This window comes from Mus musculus, chromosome 3 (genome assembly GCF_000001635.26).
Source record: "Mus musculus strain C57BL/6J chromosome 3, GRCm38.p6 C57BL/6J".
Lineage (NCBI taxonomy): Eukaryota > Metazoa > Chordata > Mammalia > Rodentia > Muridae > Mus > Mus musculus.
This window is the reverse complement of record NC_000069.6, coordinates 119,296,708-119,319,787: the sequence shown is the minus strand read 5'-3', so window position 1 is coordinate 119,319,787 and position 23,080 is coordinate 119,296,708. Positions and strand designations below refer to the sequence as shown.

At 38.4% G+C, this 23,080-nt stretch overlaps 1 protein-coding gene across 1 annotated transcript in view; it reads right to left on the bottom strand.

Annotated features, from left to right (window-relative positions):
• Positions 1-23,080, bottom strand: part of Dpyd (dihydropyrimidine dehydrogenase) — an 870,816-nt gene that overhangs the window by 113,137 nt on the left and 734,599 nt on the right. Inside the window, exon 20 of the mRNA NM_170778.3 lies at positions 4,857-5,036. Coding sequence (NP_740748.1) covers positions 4,857-5,036 — 180 coding nt within the window. The remainder of the gene's footprint in view (positions 1-4,856; positions 5,037-23,080) is intronic.

Here is a 23,080-nt window from a genome sequence, read left to right as displayed (position 1 = left end):
AAGCATTGTCCTCATTGCTGCTCACAGCTTCCACAGCAGTGTTCCTGATCTCGTCCTAATGAGAGCTCCTTAATGAGCATAGATTAGGTTCCCTTATTAATATCGCTGATGTGTATTTCATCATGCTTTAATACCTGCTGAAAGTAGTTTGGCACGTTTACTCTTTTCTTATAAATGCCTGCTATTCCTGAAAGAGCCAAGCTGGAATTTTAATTACAAATTGGCTTTCTCTTTTTCTTCTAAAGAAGAATACCACAGACAGTTTGTATAGATTAATTCTACAAACATGTAGTATTGCTCTAGGTGCTTGGAAACTCACGGATAAAGCAGACCTGGCATAGAGTCTCAGAATGGTTATAGTAAGTTGTAGAATTGGACCAGGATATGTGGGACTAGAAGATATGCTAAGTTCGCTAATTGTGTGAACAAAAGCCTTTAGAAGAAAAAGTGATTTGAATTTCCCAATGAGAAAAGAAAGCCTAAAATGGCTTCAGAAGAGGAAAGAAACTCAAGGTATATCTTAAAATAAGAGCGTAACCATTGTACTCATGCAGCAATTAAGCCTCTGTGGTGGTTTGAATAAATATGGTCCCCATAGGCTAATAGGGATTAGCACTTTGGAACGTGTATCCGGATGTAGAGTGCTCAGCTTCTTCTCCATCACCATGTCTGTCTTGGGGTAGCCATACTTCCCACTAAACCTCTGAACCTGTAAGCCAGCCCCTATTGAATGTTGTCTTTTATATGTGTTGCCATGGTCATGGCATCTCTTTATAGCAATAGAAACCCTAACTAGGACAACCACTCTCCCACCATCCTACATGATGGACACTGTTGTAGACACTGGTAAATAGATCTGGGCACTCAAGAAGGTTATCATAATTGTGGCATGTTTGCAAAGCCAAGAAAGTGTTAACAGTTGCACACTTGCCTACGTCATTATTTCTTCTGGCTTTTATTTTTTCCCCACCTCATTTTGCTAAAGTAGACTAATAAAATGAGACGTAGAGGTTTGGTTTTTTTGTTGCTTTTTCATTGTGGTGACTGAAATACCCTGACAGTAGAAACATGGTTGGAAAGGCTTATTTTGCCGATGGTATCAGAAGAGTACACTCTGTCTTGGCTGTGAAAGCATGGTGGAAGAAGCAGGAGGATGGTTGGTCAAACAGTATTCATATTCAGTGCCTTAGTCACCTATTCTATTGCTGTGATGAGACACCATGATCATGCCAGTTCAGAGTTTTAGAGATTTAGTACATAATCCTGTTAGGAAGCATGGCTGACATATGGTGCTAGAGCAGTAGTTGAGAGATACATACTGATCTGTAAGCCCAGAAGGAGAGACTAGGCCTTCACATGGGGCTTTGAAACCTCAAAAATCTTTCCCAGTGACCCACTTTCTCTAATAATGCTGCAACTACTTCAATAAGGTCATACCTTCTAGTTTTTCTAATCACTTCAAACAGTTCTTGGTAACCAAACACTCTAATACATGGAATTATGAGGGCTCTTCTCAAACTACTGCATCCAGGAAACAGAGTTTGTGGAAAATGTGACTAGAATATTAAGCTTTCAGACATGTGCCACCCTCACCCCCAATGACTCACATCCCCAATTAGTCTCCACATCTTAAATGTTCCGCAATCCTTCCTAATAGTGCCACCAGCTGAGGACCAAGTGTCCAAACACATGAGCCCATGGTGGGCATTACACATTTTAACACCAAAACTAAAGGTTATTCTCTTCCCTACTCTTGCCTTATAATGTAATAGTTATTGCCTGATGTGCATGTTGACTACCAGCTCTACCTTCTGGCTCCATGCTGCATTCACACACCTTCCCAGCTGCAGAACCAACACTCATGTACTAGGATGTAGGATGGATATGGCAGGGATGTAAAGATGGATATGACAGAGATGTAGATGGCTATGACAGGGATGTAAGGATAGGTATGACAGGGATGTAAGGATGGATATGACAGGGATGTAAGGATAGGTATGACAGGGATTTAAGGATGGAAATGGTCACATCACCAGGGCCTGTGTAGCAGTTAAGAGTTTTGTGCAGTTTTGTGATACCGGTTGGGACTCAGCTTCTCAGAGGTAAAAAGGTAAAAACGAGAAACTAGTCCTGGTGTAGAAGTGAAAACATAATGTGAGATGGTAAAACATCAGAAGTTTTCCTTGTTGGATGGGAAAGCTGCTCTGGAGGTAGGGATCAGCATGTGAGAATGTGCAGAGCCCCAACTCTGCAGAAGGCATAGCCTGTAATTGTTTTCCTTCTGTGGAACAGTGGGGCTTGCTCAGTGGTTCTGTTTCCCTCTCCAATAGAGAACAGGAAGGACACTTACTTCAGTGCTTTTCTGATCACAAACTTTGAGCCTCAAATATTAGATAATCCAATATGTTTCATGTTTCTCAAACAAATAATTTCATCATTATTAGTGCCCATGCCCTCAAAGGCCAAATATTAACATTAAGTTTATTAATCCCTTGAAAATAGCATTTCTCACTCTGTCAAGTTCTTTCCCTAGCTAAGGCCTCATAGTTTCTCTCTCCCTCTCCCTCTCCCTCTCCCTCTCCCTCTCCCTCTCCCTCTCCCTCTCCCTCTCCCTCTCCCTCTCCCTCTCCCTCTCCCTCTCCCTCTCCCTCTCCCTCTCCCTCTCCCTCTCCCTCTCCCTCTCCCCCATTCTCTCCCACTCTCTCCCACTCTCTCTCTCTCCCTCCGTCCCTTCCTTCCTTCTTTTCTTTTTTTGCCATCCAACTCTGACTAATAATTGTTTTATTTTTTCTAAGTTTCTACTCTAATCTTGCATGATTTATGAAAGAGAAAGCTCAAGGAGAATACCACCTGTACTTTCCAAATGAGACCTAGCTAATTCATGCAGGTTTTATTGAGGTGGATCTACATTTTCCCTATGGCATGAAAGTGCCATAAAGTAAGGTGTTATAAATAGCAGGATATAATATGCTAATAGGTTGCAAACAAACATACAGACACATGCACATGCACCCACACATGTACATGCTCATGCACACACACACACACACACACACACACACACACACACACACACCAAGGGGATATAGATAGGAAGCTACCTGAAATGTGAATCCTGAGTACTTAGACTCACTAGGCAGGCTGTTAACCTAAAGGAGATATATCCTATTGTGTAAGCCATACCCGCTTGTCCCTGAGAACCCAGAGTATGTTATCAGATCATCTGCTTGTTCCTTGTTTTATCTTTGAGAAAGGATTCAGCAATCTTTTGAAAAAAATGATAATACTGAAAATTATATGAATGGTTTTGTTAAAGACTGGACTTACCAACATAAAAGTCCAAATCTAGACTACTAAAAAATCAATTTCCAGTTATGTCACGAACACAGATGTCCTCTTCCTGATCCATCATTCCTTTGAATATGGAAATGGAGACCTGAAGGTGGATACCCTTCAGAAGACAAAACACGCCACAGCATGGAGCAGCTACTTACATTACAGCTCACATGTCACACATCCAAGTTTATAGATCGTCATAAACTACCATGTCAGAAACAACTTCCTTGAGACATTTTTTACGTTAAATGTGTGTAATGTCATCTGTGATTTTTTTTTTTTGTTATGAACAACCTTAGTGTATTGCTGATCATTGATAAAGGCAAGAACACTCCCTGAATACTGAAGGCTCAGTCTATGATAATATGATTAGTTACACTAATAATGCTGCTTAGGCTCTGTCTCCTAATTACAATATTATAAATATTAATGTCACAGCCTTTCTGTTTGATTGCCACTCATGGAGTCATTCATCATGATATTTTCCTGGAACCCACTTTGTACATTTTATTTCTTTCCCGCTTTCTCATTACAGAACTTGCAATCACACATATTATTCTTCAAGAAGTCTTTATTCTTGGCTATCTGCTAGGCTAAGGACAGTGATATCTCTCACAAACACTGCCCACCTATGTGCTGTATCCCTCAGCTTCGCCCAGCCTCTCACCATCATCCAAGGTAGCACACCCAGGGTTTTTGTTTTCCATTCTTTTTCATGTGACCTGTTTCAAGTTAAAACTCATGTGAATTATTAAATGCTTCCTTAAAGAATCTTTTCATACCGCCTCCCTCTCTTTTTTAAAGTTAATTATTGATGTAGTGACAAGCTGAAAAGACTAAGAATTATAATTTTTTTCTCCCCTCGTTCAGGACTCAAGGAATATCTTCTGACAATGGTTGTCTATTTAGAATAATACAAAGGAAACACAAAGGCGAAATGCTGAAGGTTGTTTTAGAAAAGAGTTGCTGAAATCACTGTATTATACAAAATGTAAATGTAGTGTATATTTCTCAGAAAATAGCAGTTAGAGAGAAAGTAGGGCCGCAACCCTTGGAGCCCAGGTTTAACCACATGGCAGAGGCAGTTACAAAAGATACTGATTAGATTTTAATTTTAAAAATGGCATCATATTATTCAGGACTCCAGTGGTTTGATTGTCTTGAAAATAGAAAGGTAATGTTATAATCTCTAGAGCTTGTTAAAGAATAAAGAAATCCCCAGATTCTCACTGGAAAGAATGCTAGTCATCAGCACAGCCAGCAAGAACTCAGAGGCACTTCACATTGCCAACTTCAATCCTTTTCTTTTATATGACCTTGTGTTTTATCAGACAGTAACTGGGAGACCTATCACATAGCTGTAATCAAGCCTGCTTCAGAAAGATTCTACTGGAAAAAATCAACATCAAACAGGCATTGCCTTTGGTACCTGGAGGGGGTGTAGAAAAGCAAATGATCTGAAAGAGAAATGAATGCTAGCAGAGTACTCCTTGGTTGACACAGGAGAGACCAGCACATACCTGTCCCATGAGCTCAGCAACGCGTGGAACTGGTTTCCCTTTCTGATGACTTATAATGGGTGGACTCTGACCATCCCAGTCTGCTAACTCTTCAATGCTCTTCAGATAAAGCAGGGCTTTGAGTCCAGTGCAGTAATCTTCAATCACAGTGAAGTCCTGATTCTGAATAGCGCTGCATACCTAGGGAAAATAAAATTGGAGAACATCAGACCAAAAGCAATCTCTTCAGATAGATTAAACCTTCAGTCATTTAACAAACATTTATGTATCAGATAAATTATAAGGAAAACAGAGCAATAGTGGTTAAGGATAGGAGTGGGAGGTAACCATGGACAGACCCAAGATATCCAAAGGAAGCTCTGGAGGTGGTGAAGGCTTTCTTCAAATTGACATGTTGACATTCTCACAGAAATGTATACACATTGCAAAGCACAGGAGGCTGCATATTGTAATCATGTGCAGGTGCATGCCAGGTAAATTTCCATATAGTTGTTAAACACTGACTCCTATGGTTGCATTTTGGCATAACACAGACACCTCAGTTCTCTCAATTTTCCTCTCTCTCTCTTTTTTTTAAATACATTTTAAACTAGATATTTTCTTCATTTACATTTCAAATGTTATCCACAAAGTCCCCTATACCCATGCCCCACCCTGCTCCCCAACCCACCCACTCCTGCTTCCTGGCGAGGATGTGGAGAAAGAGGAACAGTCCTCCATTGCTGGTGGGATTGCAAGCTGGTACAACCACTCTGGAAATCAGTCTGGTGGTTCCTCAGAAAATTGGACATAGTACTACCAGAAGATCCAGCAATACCTCTCCTGGGCATATACCCAGAAGATGTTCCAACTGGTAATAAGAACACATGCTCCACTTTGTTCATAGAAGCCTTATTTATAACAGCCAGAAGCTGGAAAGAACCCAGATGCCCCTCAACAGAGGATTGGATACAGAAAATGTGGTACATTTACACAATGTACTCAGCATTTAAAAACAATGAATTTATGAAATTCTTAGGCAATGGATACATCTGGAGGAAATCATTTTCCCTCTCTTGATAACACTGCCAAAGTGCTGTTCTCAAGCCTAGAAGTGGTGAAACTGTCTTTGCATTGCTTGAGTCCAACCAATGGACACATTTCATCTATAAGTTAATTCTTGAGAAATTACCAAAACAGAAACAAAAATTGGACACAGAAATATTCTCCTAATGTTTTATATTTGTGTTGGGATTAATGCACAGTTATCTTTTGCTATGTGTAATAGGCACACTACTGAGGGCGTCTTCTTCTTCCTCTTCTTCTTCCTCTTCTTCCTCTTCTTCTTCTTCTTCTTCTTCTTCTTCTTCTTCTTCTTCTTCTTCTTCTTCTTCTTCTTCTTCTTCTCCTCCTCCTCCTCCTCCTCCTCCTCCTCCTCCTCCTCCTCCTCCTCCTCCTCCTTCTTCTTCTTCTTCTTCTTCTTCTTCTTCTTCTTCTTCTTCTTCTTCTTCAAGATGTCTGTAGTCTTTTCCTGTCTGCATCCAAGGAACAACCAACTAGTTCTCAATCTCTTGACTGTCACCTTTTTAAGGAGGTCCCAGTATCCCAAAGCAAGGCCAGCCTTTCCTTTATATGTAGTTATCTTTGATTTATATTAATGTATGACTTTATGCGTGGCAGCTCAGTTCTTACTTTCATTGAGACTTAGCAAAGGAAAGTTTATTTATTTTGATCATTATATTATTTCCAACAATCACCATAGAATTTGTTACTTGTCTGTACTCCATGAGTCAAATGAGTGATTCTTTTTTTTTTTTTTATTATTACGTATTTTCCTCAATGACATTTCCAATGCTATCCCAAAAGTCCCCCATACCACCCCCCCCCACTTCCCTACCCACCCATTCTCATTTTATTGGCCCTGGCATTCCCCTGTACTGGGGCATATAAAGTTTGTGTGTCCGATGGGCCTCTCTTAAGAAAACATTTAAGTGACCACATGTTATAAAACACAAGTACATCATCTTAGGGTTAAAGAAGATTGGATGAGAGAATATATGATCTTTCTAAATAAAACCATATTTTGAATTTTGTGATTGTGGTTTAGATTTTTAAATTATTTTTTATTACATTTATTTATTTATTTATTTGTGTGTGTGTGTGTGTGTGCGTGCGCGCGCGTGTGCACTCACGTGCACATGGTGGCAAGCCCAATCTCCAGCTATTTCTTCAATTTGATAGCACATACAGACTCAAGAGAGACACTTATAAATTCTAACAGAACTGTTTGGTCAATAGTTTTGAATTATCTCATTTAGCCCTCAACATAACCCTAAAACTCAGAATCCTTTTTTAACCATCCTTGTACAGATAAGGAAACCAGATCTTAGAAAAGGTTGAATTATAGATTTCAGTGTGGGGAGCGGGTGTGGCGGCAGTCCCAAAGGCGCCAGGGACTGCAGCTAAGTCATATGACTTGCACCTGACTTCCTCATATAATACACAAACATCTTGAGTGCTGCGCAGGTGTACCAGGATACAGGTGAATCCAATTTGGTGGAGATTTGCCCCTGCTGCCCTGATTAGCTGAAGCCTCGTGACTGGCGAGGGGGCGTGGCCTGCGGTGCGTGGATGAGAGAGAGTATAAAAGGAGTGAGAGGCCCAGGGTTCGGGGAAGATATAAACAAGAAGAATCAGGACTGAATAAACTGCTGTTAGAAGGACTGGTGGTCGTGTCGTTCTTGCTGGTCGAGAGCGGGCGCGACATTTCAGGGCATACTTGGCTTGGGAGTTTGGGATCCAGAACTCATGAACATAAGGCACTCCTGACCATGCAGAACTCATTCTAACACAGGACTAATGACTATGTAGGACCCATGGCCAGCTAAGACTCATGACTGCATGGGACTCATGTAGGCAAATAAATGTGGGGTAGACATAAACAGAGACAGAAAAGAAGCCATTTAAAAGTTACAATAATCATGATCTCTTCAACTGTTTCAAGAATCAGATAAACGTGGTTAGAATTATTTGATCTTCAAACCCAATATGGCTACTTTCAAAAGAAAATCCATGCTTCTGGATGAAAACAATCAATACTTTCATTTGTTTTCTAGATTGCAGAATAAGAATGAAAATAATGACAAATCAAGCTCCCAATAAAGCAGAAATAAAAGGTCCTAATTTTCAATATTGAAATGTGGTTTGTTGCTATAAGGTAGAGGAAAATTTACTTATCAGGCAAAGCATTAAGCTTTCTCAGTGTTGATGAAGTGTTTGTTTTAAGAAAAATTTTGAGAACATCATGCTTTCTTCCATGGGATGTCATGTGATATCTTTTTAACTGTAGAAAGCAACTATTTCTTTCTTTAGTCTATTTTGGTTGTACTAATATTCTATTTTATAGTATATGCTTTTACTAGAGTCTCAGGACACACACAGAATAAATCTGTCTTTTAAAAATCATGTCACTTCAGTAACCAAAGACACGGGTAAAAATTTTGCCCAAATACAGATCCCAGCTGACAATGGACCTACCCACTCTGCCAAGCGTCACCTTTCTTCCAGGCTTCTCCATTCAGGAGAGATCATACCCTTCCACATTCTACAGGCTGTCTGCCTCCCAGGAGGTCCACAGTTATCAGGGGCACAGGAGGTCCACCATAACCAAAGACAGCACCTGCCTGACTCCAAGGAGGCCAGCTTCAGTCACAGACACCCAGGCAAGTTAACACCAGAGATAACCAGATGGCCAGAGGCAAGCATAAGATCATAAGTGACAGAACCCAATTCAATTTGGCACCATCAGAAACCAGTTCTCCCAACAGAGCAAGCCTTGGATACCCTAACATGCAGGGAATGACCCAAATAATGTCATAAAATCCTATATCATGAAGACAACAAAGATCTTTAAGGAGGATATAAAGAACTCCCTTAAAAAATACAGGAAAACACAGGCAAACAGGTAGAAGCCCTTAAAGAAAACACAAATAAATCCCTTAAAGAAATTCAGGAAAATACAATCAAGCAGGTGAAGGAATAAAAAAAAATGGTCAAAGAACTAAAAATGGAAACAGAAATAATAAAGAAAACACAAAAAGGGGCAAACCCTTGAATCGAAAAGTAAGGAAACAGTTCAGGAGCTACAGATGCAAGCATCATCAACAGAATACAAAAGAAGAGAGAATCTTAGGCACATAGGAGATACCATAGAAGATATTGACACATCAGTCAAAGAAAATATAAAGTATACAATGCTCCTAACCCAAAATATCCAGGAAACTCAGAACATAAAAGCTCAAATGTAAGACTAAGGGTGAAGAATCCCAACTCAAAGGGCCTGAAACATCTTCAACAAAATCACAGAAGAAAAATTCCCTAACCTAAAGAAAGAGATGGTCATAAATGTACAAGATTCATACAGGACCAAATATATTGGACCAGAAAAGACAATCCTCTCATCACCTAATAATAATAACACTAAATGCACAGAACAAAGAAAGACTACTAAAAGGTTTAAGGGGAAAATGTCTAAGTAATATATAAAGAAAGACCTATCAGAATTACACCAGACTTCTCAACAGAGACTCTAAAAGCCAGAAGATACTGGAAAGATGCCATCCAGATCCTAAGAGAACACAAATGCCAGCCAAGGATACTATGCCCAGTAAAATGCTCAATAACCATAGGTGGAGAAATTAAGATATTCTTGAAAAAAAAACAAGTTTAAACAATATCTATATTAATCCAACCATAGAAAGGATAGTAGAAAGGACTCTCCAACACAAAGAGGATAACTACACCCAAGGAAACAAAAAAATTAAACATTTTAAAACAAAACCAAAAGAAGAGGATCATACACACACACACATAATACTACCTCCAGCAACAAAAAATAGCAGGAACTTATAGTTATCTGTCTTTAATATCTCAATTCCCCAATGAAAAAAAAGAAAAAAGAATAACACAGGCTAACAGACTGGATATGTAAATTGGATCCAGCATGGTGGATACAAGAAACATACTTCAGTGACAAAGACAGAAACTACCTCAGAGTAAAAGGCTGGAGAAAAAGTTTTTCAAGAAAATGGTCCCAGAAACAAGCTGAAGTTGCCTTACTGATATCCAGAAAATTGGCTTTCTATCAAAAGTTATCAAATGAGATAGGAAAGTACATTTTATATTAATTAAAGGAAAAATCAACCAAGAGGAAGTCTCAATTCGGAACATCTATGTCCCAAGTGTAAAGTCACCCATATTCGTACAAGAAAGTAAAGCTCAAAGCACTCATTGAACCTCAGAGAATGGGAATGAAGTGAGGGACGTCAGCACCCTACTCTCACCAATGGACAGGACTTTGAAACAGAAAATAAATAGAGATAGAGTAAAACGAACAGAAGTTATGAACCAAATGGCTTTAACAGATATCTACAGAACATTCCACCCCCAAACAAAAGAATATACCTTCTTCTCAGCACCTCATGGAACATTTCTCCAAAATTGACCATATAATTGGACACAAAACAAGTCTCAACAAATACAAGAAGAAGAAATCAAAGACTTTATAGAACTGAATGAAAATGAGGACACATCATACCCAAATTTATGGGACACAATGAAAGCAGTGTTAAGAAGAAAATGCCTTCATAGGAAATTGGAGAGATCCCATTCAAGCAACTTAACAACATACCTGAAAGTTCTAGAACAGAAAGAAACAAACACACACAGGAAGAAGAGAGGGAAGGAAATAGTCAAACTCAGGGCTGAAGTCAATCAATTAGAAATCAAGAGAATGAATGATACAAAGAATCAACAAAACCAAAAGCCTGTTCTTTGAGAAAATAAACACGGTAGATAAATCCTTAGGCAAATTAACTAAAGGACACAGAGTATCCAAAATCAAAAGGGAGACATAAAAACAGAAAATGAGGAAGTTAAAGAAACCCAAACCATCAGATATTACTACCTTAATGTAACCACTAGACACACTGGATCTAATAGAAGAGAAAGTGGGAAAGAGCCTTGAACTCATTTGCACTGAAGGAAATTTCCTGAACAGAACACCAGTGGCTCAGGTTCTAAGATCAACAATTGATAAATGAAACCTCATGAAACTGAAAAGCTTCTGTAAGGCAAAAGACATCTTTGATGGGACAAACTGGCAACCTACGTATTAGGAAAAAACTTAACAGATTAAACTTAATCTGACATAGGAATATTATCCAAAATGTATAAAGAATACAAGAAGTTAATGTTCAAAAAAATCAAATGATCTAATTTTAAAAAATGCACTACAGAGATAAACAGAATTCTCAACAGAAGACTCTTGAATAGCCAAGAAGAACTGAAATAAATAATGTTCAAAGTCCTTTGTCATCAGGGAAATGCAAATAAAAATGACCCTGAGATTCTACCTCATACCAATCAGATTTGCTAAGATTGAAAACTCAATTGACAGCACATGCTATCAAGGATATGGAGAAAAAGGAACACCCCTCTCATGCTGGTGGGATTGCAAACTGTACAACCACTCTGGAAATCCATCTGGCAGTTCCTCAAAAAATTGTAAGTAGTTATACATGAAGACCCAGCTATAGCATCTTGGATATATACCCAAAATATGCCCCATCATATCACAAGGACGTATGTTCCACTATGTTCATATAGACTTATTTATAATAGCCAGAAACTGGAAACAACCCAGGTGTCCTCCAACAGAAGAATGGATACAGACCCTAGGTGGCTCCCAGAGACTATTCCAACCAGGAGCATGCACGGGCAGGTAGAAGGCTTCTGGCACATATATAGCAGAGGCTTGCCTGGTGTGGTCTCAATGGGAGAAGATGGACTTAATCTTAGAAAGACTTGAGGCCCTAGGGAATGAGGAATTCTGGTGGGGTGGAGCACCCTCTTGGAGGCAAGGGGGAAGAGCAATGGGATGAAAAATTGTGAGAAGAGGATCAGGAGGGTTGCAATGATTGGAATTTAAGTAAGTTTTTTCTTGAAAAAAGATAAAAGTTGCTAAAGATAAATCTAGAACTATTTAAAAGGAATGAACAGGAAAATTTAACCTTGCTCATTCTTGATTTTTCCATTGATGAGGAAATACAAAATCTATTGAATCTCTTAATCATATATTTGGTAGACTCAGCTATGATGTGAATAATCACAGTACAGACTTGGTGTCTGTGAAGTATTAAAGAACATGGTGGAGCCATGATGGTAATGTTCTGCACAGTTGAGAGCTGCATCAAGGACTGGAATCTGAAGAGGGAAAAGAGATTACACTCTAGCAAGTACACATGGATAGCATGGTCAGTGACAGAGACAACACTGGAGTCTGCATGCAAATTTAGATGCTGGAAGGGACCACCTGCACAAACACACACACACACATAGCAACTTTCACACTATGCATCTTGATTTCCTAAGGGACACATTTCATTTCTACTGTCCGGTAATTTAAACATTCTATTTTTCTTGAGGAATCTTTTGACAGTAGGAATTTTGCACTTTGATATTTTCTTTAAAATATTTAGGTTTCAGCTATAGCTAGTAGTAGGCATTTCCTTTGCCTGAGCAAAATTCTGGGATACTGAACAAAAACTTAGTACATAGGAGCACATCTTGGGATCTCATTAGAACAAAGATTATGTAGGTCTCCAGTGGGATACTGGCATGAGGCCATTGGTAACAATTTTCTAGGATGCTCTTGGACCACACTTGAAGTAGTTTGGAGCACTGGTAAAGGTCAATATTATCTAAATCTAAAGTGCTATCTGCAAAACAAATCTTCTCTTAATGATCATTTTTTTTCCTGTTTTCACTATTAGTCATATTAACATCTTCACACCTCTTAAAATAAAATGTTATTTATCAGTTAGTGTGATTGAAGAGACAAGAACAATTTTTAGATTATGTAGTAATTGAAAAATAAGCCTTAGGGGTTTATCATTAGGAACTGAGTGACACCCATGGATGTGATCTCAAGAACTGGAGGTGCGCAGTCAGGTGCTTGTGGGTCAGCTTTACACTCTATGGAGGGCAAATGATTAAAACGTCAAAGTATAGCTGCTGTGCCTAAATGGGTGTGTTTTATGTGACATGTTTTAATTGTTTGTTTAGCTGCTTTGATTAATAGCTACTCCCATGTTTGTTTAGGATAATTGGTAGCTTCTTCATGGCAAAGGCTGGTGTATCTTTCTTCACAGCAGGGTGTCAGGTGCTGTTATGAAGATCATTGCCACCATCAATTACTTTTATATGTGCTAGTATCCCCACAGTGAGCTATTTTAAATAGAGACTGTAAGTTCTTCGGTAAGATCAGGCCCATGTGGGCGCCTAGCAGGCAGGTGGTAGCTACCCGTATAATGTAGTTTGAGGTATGTCATAAAGCTTTTTCTGCATCAACAGCCCCCTCTGGGGGTCTGACATGGTGCCCTAGATTTTTCCTCTGATTAAAGGCACATTTTATCAAAGACTCACATATGTAGAGGTGCTGTGCAAATACCTGGGAAGGGACAGAGCGTTTAGGGGGCTATTCCTTTCCCACAATTTCTCCTTATGTGAAATTAAATTAACAGTGAAGTATGCATCGATGGAGATGTATGTCTTTAAAAAGATCCTTTCCGTGATCCATTTCTTTCCATAGTCAGAATAAACCTCATTTAGGCAGAGGAGGAGGCAATGGCCTGTCCTTAAAACTGGAAAGAGACTGAGTTTGAAGAATGAATTCTTGAAGTCATATCTACTTTTTAATTACATATTACATTAAATGATAAATAACATAAAACACAGAAACCAGGCATGGTAACATGTATCTGTAATCCTAACACTTGTGAGGTGGGCACAAAATAATCTTTAGTTCAAGGCCAGTCTCTGACACATAAAGAATTTAAAGACCAACCTGGCTTAGGACTACCCTGTCTCAAGACAAACACAATCAAACAAAATCACAATATATAAAAGCAGAGTAGACCACTTGAGTTCAAATGAATTCTTACATGTATGCTTGTTATTAACTTTCTTCACAGATTATTTTGCACATAGTAAAGGCAATACGCTGAAGTGTTTAAAACAATAGCTACTGCTGAGTAAATTAGGCATGGATTAGACTTGATACAATTTTTAAATTTAAAAATGTTTGGTTTAATGTCATAGAAGAAGGTTGTGATCGTTATTTTTACTTTCATTAAATAATAAACAAACAAACAAACAAATAAATAAAAGCAAGCTCTGGGCTTGGTCAGTTGGTTTATGTGTGAGACACAGTTCTTACTGTTGGCTGGGTTAACTGGGTTGTCACTCTTTGTCTCAGTCCCTCCTTCCGTTTATATCCTGAGCCACATAGATGAACCCTTCTTTCCATGAATGTTTTCTTGGCTTTTATTGGTGTGTATGGAAAACTGAAGTCCAGACTGACAGATCGGCATGAGATTGTCTTTGTGCAACTTCAGCAATGTAGAATTTAAAGCACCTAGCCATGGTCAAATGAAAATTGTTTTGCTTATTCTAAAAACCTCAATTTCCTTTGAAATACCCGGGACAATTTATTAAGAAGCTATCAAATCTAATTCTAAAGGATGGTTCCAGGTAAGTAATTTGGCAGAGAAGAACTGTAGAAGCATAACCTCCTGACATGTGTGGGTTTGCTTTAGGACAGCGACACATTTTTCAAATGAGAGTTTGAAATGTGCTAAAATTCTAAGGTGAGATAGAACTCAGATAAACCTATGACCATAATTAACCTCTTTTTATTTCTTATCACCTAGGCAGGAAAGCTACCATCCAGTTCTCAGAAAACCTTCAGGCATCATCCTAGTAAGATACACATTTACAATTCAAATCTCAAGTACTCTCAAAGTTCCTATCAGCTCAGGAGTAAAGCCAATATTAGAGAGTAAGTATATTCAAATAAGAATGCAAATGCTACATGGTCCTCACATTGCCATCTACAGTAATACAAACTGTTACGTAGATACTAAGGATTCCAATATCATCCCACAAATACTGTGCAGCCATAAAATATCAATGAAAATGTATCAATTAATAAAATTTTAAATTATTTCTTAAATTAATTTATTTTTACACTCCACATTCCATTACCCCATCCACCCTCCGACTGCCCCACATCCCATACCTCCTACCCATCCCCCCTGTCTCCACATGGATGCCCCCACCCCCATCCCACCTGACCTCTAAACTCCTGGGGCCTCCAGGATCTTGAAGGTTAGGTATATCATCACTAACTCCACATCCAATAGAGGGCTAATATCCAAAATATATAAAGAGCAAAAGAAGTTAATCACCAAAAAACCAAAAGCCCAATCAAAAAAATGGGATATACAACTAAACCAAGGAGAATTCACAATGGAAGAATCTCAAATGGCTGAGAAGCACCTAAGGAAATATTCAAAGTCCTTAGTGATCAGAGAAATGCAAATCAAAATGACTGTGAGAGTCCACCTTACACCAATAAGAATAGCTAAGATCAAAACCTTAAGTGACAACACATGTTGGAGAGGATGTGGAGAAAGAGGAACACTCCTCCATTGCTGGTGGAATCACAAAGTGGTACAACCACTCTGGAAATCAATCTGGAGTTTCCTCAGAAAATTGGACATAGATCTACCTGAAGATCCAGCTACACCACTCTTTGGGATACACCCAAAAGATGCCCCACCATGCCACAGGGGCACGTGTCCTACTATGTTCATAGTGGCCTTAATGGTGATAGCCAGAAACTGGAAACAACCTAGAAGTCCCACGACAGAAGAATGGACACAGAACATATGGTTCATTTATACAATTAATAAATTTTTAAAACAAAATTTAAAAGAGATTTAATTATGCACATTGTCTAGATGTTAATTTGGAGATATGCATGCAGGCATTGAAGAGGTGAGAAGATGGTGTCTGAGCCAGGTGCCTGATATGGGTGCTGGGAACTGAAATCAGTTCTTCTGCTATGTCAGTACGTTAACTGAGCAATTTTTCCAGGCTTTGAACTCGTTGATCTTTAAGAATTTCTCAGGAATAAAACAATTTTTCTTTGCTATTACATTAAAGGGTTAAATTTTAAAAACTATGCTAGACATCTAAAATACTTTACCAAGTGCTTTAGTTTCCAAAGCATGATACTAATAAGCCAGAAATATTTAAGTTGTGATTTATTTTCCAAAAGTGTTAAAAAGTATATAAAAGGGATTTTTTGTGGTGGTTGTTTTCCTTTTGTCCATTCAACTTTCTTAATTTTAAAATTCAGAGTGAAGAAAGGTTAAAGGCTCAAATACGTGGTCACATGGTGGATCAAGGGCAATATGGCTCCCATACTGTCTAATGTTGCTTTGCAGTGGCACTAAACTCCATGGATCTTTGTATTTAGTCTGCGTATCTATTCTGAATGGAAGAATGGTGAGGTGCTTGGATGCGAACAGCCCTCACAGGCTCATGTATTTGAATGCTTAGTCCCCATATGCTAGAATTGTTTGGGAAGGATTAGTAGGCATGACCTTATTGGAGGAAGTTTGTTACTGGGGATGGGGCCAGGTTCTGAGATTTCAAAAGGATCATGGCAGAAAGTTAGCTGTCTCTCTGTCTCCTGACTGTGTCCCTTCCACTTCTCCCCTTTTTCTGGTAGTGTTGGGAGTTAGGAGTTCTCAATTATTGCTCCAGCACCATGCCCACAGGCCTACTGCAATGTCCCACCTCCAAGATGGTCCTGGACTCTAATCTTCTGAAACTCTAACCTCCAAATATACTCTTGTTTCTATAGGTTGCTTCTGTCATAGTGTCTTATCACAGCAATAAAAATGGCTAAGATAATTGGGAAGCATGATGTCTTGTTAGTAAGTTAAGAAACCTGAAGCAAGCTGAGCAGTGGTGGTGCATGCTTTTAATCCCAGCACTTGGGAGGCAGAGGCAGGCAGATTTTTGAGTTCAAGGCCAGCCTGGTCCACAGAGTAAGTTCCAGGACAGCCAGAGCTACACAGAGAAACCCTGTCTCAAATAACCAAGGGAAAAAGAAAAGAAACCCAAACCAAACATTGAATACCAATCCCAAATCACAAGATTAGTAAGAGACAGTTTCAACAGGAGGACGTGAAGTGCCTGATTTCTGGAGATATTTTTGTGGATTCTTATTTAGGAAAACATCAATAAAGTCTCGCATATATAAAATACCATTTATTAATACTTTTCATCAGAAGTGTTTTATTGCAAAATGATTCTAAATGTATTGATCAATAATGGAATAAACCCACAGATGTTTATCTTTTTAAAATCTCAGTATTGGTATGACCCACTGGAATTCTTACTACTGAAAGTCTACCGTGTTGAAAGAAAGTACAATATTCAATTCCAACTGTCCCTATCTACTGATAAACAACATCATATTTTCCAGTAGCATACAATTAATAATTCCTCACCCAGAGTTGAGGTCTGACCACTTCTGACAAACATACTTTTGAAAATGGTGAATAATACATATTGTTGAAGTTATAATATGAATAGCAATATCCCCTTGTGAGCTTCTGGTACCACATAAACATGGCATTGCTTACTAGAACTCATGAATAAAAACACCAAATTATAATTTTATGAAACTATAAGTAAAAAGACAGCCCCTAGAGATACATATTATGTAGTGAGCACAATTGAGATGTATTTGTATATTCACTTAAAACCAGATCTCTTCGTTGTTCTAACATATTACTTTCCATTTGTTGGAACTGTACAACATCAAAGTCATGATGTCCCTCTATATTGCATTTAGCAATAATGTAGCAGACGACCTGAAGAAATCAAAGTGAGAGTTTCTAAGTAGATTCCTGGCAATTGAGACAGCAGGCTCTTTCATCTGCTCAGTAACTGTTGTAGTACATTGATTTAAACTCCTTCTGAGATCTCAAATGCTTTTATATTCTTAGGTCTCTCAAGCAGTTTCCCCCCTCAAAGTGGTAAAATTCTAGCATTCAGCAGAATGCCATCTTGCTTCCCCCCAAATGAGAAGGCTTATTTCAGCTTTGCTTCTAAACTGCACTGGATCACTAAGTAAAAGAGTTGTCCAAATGTCAGTCTATTAAGAAATCTGCCTTTGAGTTCACTTTTCTATGTCTTGACCACAACAGATTGGATTGGAGGAAAAAGAACAACAATAGCTGCACAAATGTGCTTTTTAAAGGTTCAGGAGAAAAGCCTAACGGAAGAGCAGTTCTCCTTATTAAATATTTTTAAAGTAGTTTTTTAAAATCACGACTCACTGATAAATCCCAACAGTACAGAAGTGATTTATCCTGTTTTATTTCAGTATATCAATTTGTTTATTGTCTTATGTAACTTCTTAAATTGTAGCATGTCTGACAAACTCAGAGTACATGAATTCTCTCTTGCCTAATCAAGAAAGGGCTTTGTGGAGCTCTTATATCCATCTTTCAATGTCCACCTGTGACTATTCCTTGTCTAGTAAACTTTTAGCCCAAGTTCACCTAACATGAGGGTGAAGGGAATAAAGTGTTTTAAAAATATATCTTACTGAGATCCAAACCACATTTGGCCAATTGGAATAACATTATCAATTTTCCAAGGCATCCAATGAACTACCATCCAGAAGTGTCTTTGCAGCAGGAGATCCACTGCACTTTGTTGATGATGTGATTTAATGATCTGCGCTTACAACTCAAAAGGCTGTACCCTGTAGGACAAGCCTCACTCCCCCCACCCTTTCCTGTATCTTTCATTTACAAATTGAGTTCCTACTGCAATCAGATCTCAAAAATGGCCTGAAACAAAAAGTGATGATGATGGTGTTTGTGGTGCTGGTGCTGGTAGTGATGGGGATAAAGATCCATATAGAGATATAGCACCTCTAGCATGTCATGTGAGTCCAGAAATAAATTGAGTGAGTCCACCTCTGACATATAGAGCCAAAGATAGGTGACTGGTCTTTCACATCTTCAAAGACAGTACTGTTGATAGCTCCAACTTCCTATGAGCAAAAATACAGTTCTAAAAAGAGTTCAGTGGCCACAGAGTTCATAAACCAACAGGTTCCTGGGAGCATCGTGGCTGTGACTGTAGTTTATGGAAGCTTAAACATTTTGCTCCATAGGCAGTAGAAATTTCTAGTAAAATAATTTCTCATCTTCCTGGGTCAGATCACAGTGTAGCATCATTTACCACATGTAGCCTCCATCACTCTTCAGTGACAGGTTGTGGTTAGAGGGTCTGCTTGAACTATTGGGCATGCTCGGCTCCTCTCATGATGGAAGTAAAGCAAGAAAAGTAAACTATACATCCACACAATAGCTATCGTATGACTAAACTCTGTAATTTTAGGCAGTCTTTTTCAGCAGAGTCAACACAGCTGGGGTGAGTTGATTTATCATATCATTTGCTAAAACATCACATAGTGTGTTGATCACAGAAGGAGAACAAGTCAAAATGCCTCGAGAGGAAAGTCTACAGGAGTAATCAGCACACGGGCTTATTATCTGTATTTTATTGATTTATTTTACCATGAAAATAAATAAAGATACATGGTCACCAAACAACATAAGCAGTTGTTACTCAAGGCTCTAAGATTTTCTTACAGTGAGAAACAGCAACATCTAAACAACATCTCAAAGCACACCAATCCCTTTTTGACTCATGACTCAGTAGTTCATTTAGAAAGTAATCTGCTTCAGATTTAAAAAAGAAAGAAAGAAAGAAAGAAAGAAAGAAAGAAAGAAAGAAAGAAAGAAAGGAAGGAAGGAAGGAAGGAAGGAAGGAAGAAAGAAAGAAAGAAAGAGAGAGAGAGAAAGAGAGAGAGAGAGAGAGAGAGAGAGAGAGAGAGAGAGAGAGAAAGAAAGAAAGAAAGAAAGAAAGAAAGAAAGAAAGAAAGAAAGAAAGAAAGAAAGAAAGAAAGAAAGAAACTTTGCTAGAGAATAGCATGCTGATGTCATAGGGGAGGCAACAATCTTGGCTCAGTTGTCAATGACACAAGAGTTACTAAATGTCAGCTTATTTAAGGGTAATCTGTTCATGATTTAGGCTCTATAGAAAGAACAAAACCATCTTCACAAAACTCAAGTTAATATACAATATAAACAATGCATACATATACTACAACTGGAAAAGTGAAGCAGTGGGATTTCTAGATCTTAAAAGAACACTTTACAAATATACGAAAGTAACTGCTTCACTATACAGACAAATTACAGGAGCACAAAGCTTGATGTTTTGTAGTGGAACGAACAGGGAAATAAATTATATGTTAAGTTAGTTGTCATTTGTTTGAATAAAGATCAAGTATCTCAAATAAAAGTCTTTAAGTTCCACACAGAGACCTGTGAAGTGATACAAAGTCCAAAGAGTAGCTCTCCCTGTGCATTTCTCATCGGAAGGGAGCATATTTTATGATTTGTGGGCACAGTAACTAATCTGAAGGTTAGAATTCCCAGTGAACATTCATGGTTGAGGTTTTGAGGAAGATGTTTAGAGCAGGCCATATGATTTTTCTACCCAAAAAGACACTTGTGGGAAAACAGAAAAGTATCAAAGAAATTTCCAGGGTAAATGACAATCTGGAATTGCCCTAAACCACAATGGTATCTATAATCCTCATATTTAGCATATCTTCCAGTTGAAGTGGAATTTTTGACTACTCTCTTGACATGTCTTATGCAAGGATCTGATGTCTGTCTACTCCTTTGTATACTTTTGCAGGTCTCCCATGTTAACACCGAATTAAGTTCAAAGTGACATTATTTCTTAATTTGGTCTTTAGAATTAGGAAGAATGACTAGATGACCCTTGAGATATGGTCACCTGTGACCTCCACTTTTTACAGAAATTTTGTAACTTTGTTTATAGCATAGCTCACATTAAGGCTCATTCTTAAGCTGAATCCTCACATAGCTCGACAAATTCATGATGGTATTTATCAGTAATTATTTTCACACAGTACATTTCATTGCCCTTCCAAAAATCTCCTGTGCTCCCTTTATTTGTCACTCTTTCACACCCTAATTCTTCATTAGCCATTCATATTTTTAGTCCCTATAGTTTTACCTTACCCTAAAAGTCATATAATTAAAATCATATAATATGTAGCCTTTTCAAACATGATTTTATTTAGCATTATGCGCTTACAGTTCTGTGATGGCTTGTATATGCTTAGTCCAGAGACTGGCAATATTAGAGGGTGTGGCCCTGTTGGAGTAGGTGTGGCCTTGTTGGAATAGGTGTGTCACTGTGGGTGTGGGCTTTAAGACTCATCCTAGTTGCCTGGAAGTCAGTCTTCCCATAGAAGCCTTCAGATCTAGATGGAGAACTCTCAGCTCCTCCTGCACCATGCCTGCCTAGTTGTTGCCATGCTCCTGCCTTGATGATTGTGGACTGAACCTCTGAACCTGTAAGCCATCCACAATTAAATGTTATCCTTCTAAGAGTGGCCTTGGTTATGGTGTTTGTTCACAGCAGTAAAACCCTAACTAAGATGACAAGTTCTTTCACATGTCACAGTTTCTTGATAGCTTTCTTCAAGTCATGACTGAATTCAATTCAATTGAATCAAGTTAATAAAAGTCACTTGTTTATATACATCTGTTTATGCATTTACATATTGGAAGATTTTGTAGATATGCATGTATATATAAAAAGAATTTAAGTGGCATATCCTGTAAAAATGTAACCATGCCCTTTGTAGATAACAAAGGTAACACACATAACTTCAGTTTAAGTTGTTGGTCAATGAACTCTCATCAAGTCTAAAATGTTAGGCTATTGCTTGGTTATCTTTAGAAATTGATGATAGATTGATGCTTCTGAGATCATATTGCAAAAGATATCACATGTTTGAGTCACAGAACATGGAGAAATCTAGCAGAAACATAATACTCACTGGCTAGCTTTCTGCATGCAGGAAACACCTATGTATAGTATAAAAGGAAAAAACTTAACCATTAGTCTAAACTACTGTGAAACCTGTGAGTAACAACAATGTCTTGCTTGGCAAGACATGCCCACTAGTGCAATAGTGACATAGACGTCCTGGGTGCAAACAAGCATTGCCTTATTGGTCCACAAGATGAAACCTATACCTGTCATTGTTGTCAGACAAAAGAAATTGTGTTAGACAGGTCATAGGTCCTAGAAAATAACCTACTTAGGTAGAGATAAGGCATTGCCTGGAAGTCTAGAGGTTTATGTAGCCTTAAGTACAGAGTACAACAGAAACAATAAAAGAGGTCCTGCCTCAACTAATTAGATGGAGAACACTGACTCTTGCCATTGTGCTCTGATATTCACATGCATGCTGTGACATGAACATACCAAATGCTCTCTCAAACACAAATAAATAAAACCAAATTATTTTACAATAATTCAATATATTTGAGTTACAAAGCTTCATTGCTTGAATACTTAGTGCCATGAGAATTTTGGCTTCTTTAAAACCCATGTTATGCTACATGGATACATTTTGCTTTAATCTCAGGTGTGGAGTATGGGGCTGCTTTAGCTTGTCCACATTCAACAACTATGATTGTCTCATGCTCAAGGAGAGGTGTGAATTTTGCCCACTGAAGATAATTTATGTATGGAATTCTGGGAACTCTTAAGAGAATATAAATGTGAGAGGCCCTAGAGGCCCTGTGGTAGCTACTGCTGCCCTTGCTTCTGCTGGTCCTTCTGCTTCTTGGTCCTGCTTCTGCTGGTCTTGTTGTTGTTCACTCCTGCTTCTGTTGATCCCTGTTGTTGCTTGGTTCTGCTTCTGTATTTGCTATTGCTAGATTGCTTCTTTGCTAAGTTGCTGGTCAGAGATATCCTGACAGATATTGGACTTGCTCCAAGGAACTCTATACCCCCTAAAGAGCAGAAATTAGTCTATAGAGATCTTTCTATAGTTATTTATGTAGTCTATAAAGGCCCCCTTTCTCCTCTTACTTTCTTTTTTGTTTACCTAATATTGGGGAATTGAATGTGATTGGGGTGGGAAAGGGGTTTGAAGAATGATAGATAACAAGAATCGAATAAAGTAGCCCCAAATTATGGCTACACTTTAGATCACTGTCTGGCTGGAAAATCTGGCTCACAGAGTTCCTAAAAGAATTATAGTAACTAAAAATAAACATAAATATATAGTTCACTGCCCCAAATATTATGCATGTGAGATAGATTTGGAGCTTATATGCCAGATTTTAGAGGCATAGAAGAAAGGCAAAACTGTATTTTGCTCACCAGTGCATAACCAGTGCTTAGCATGT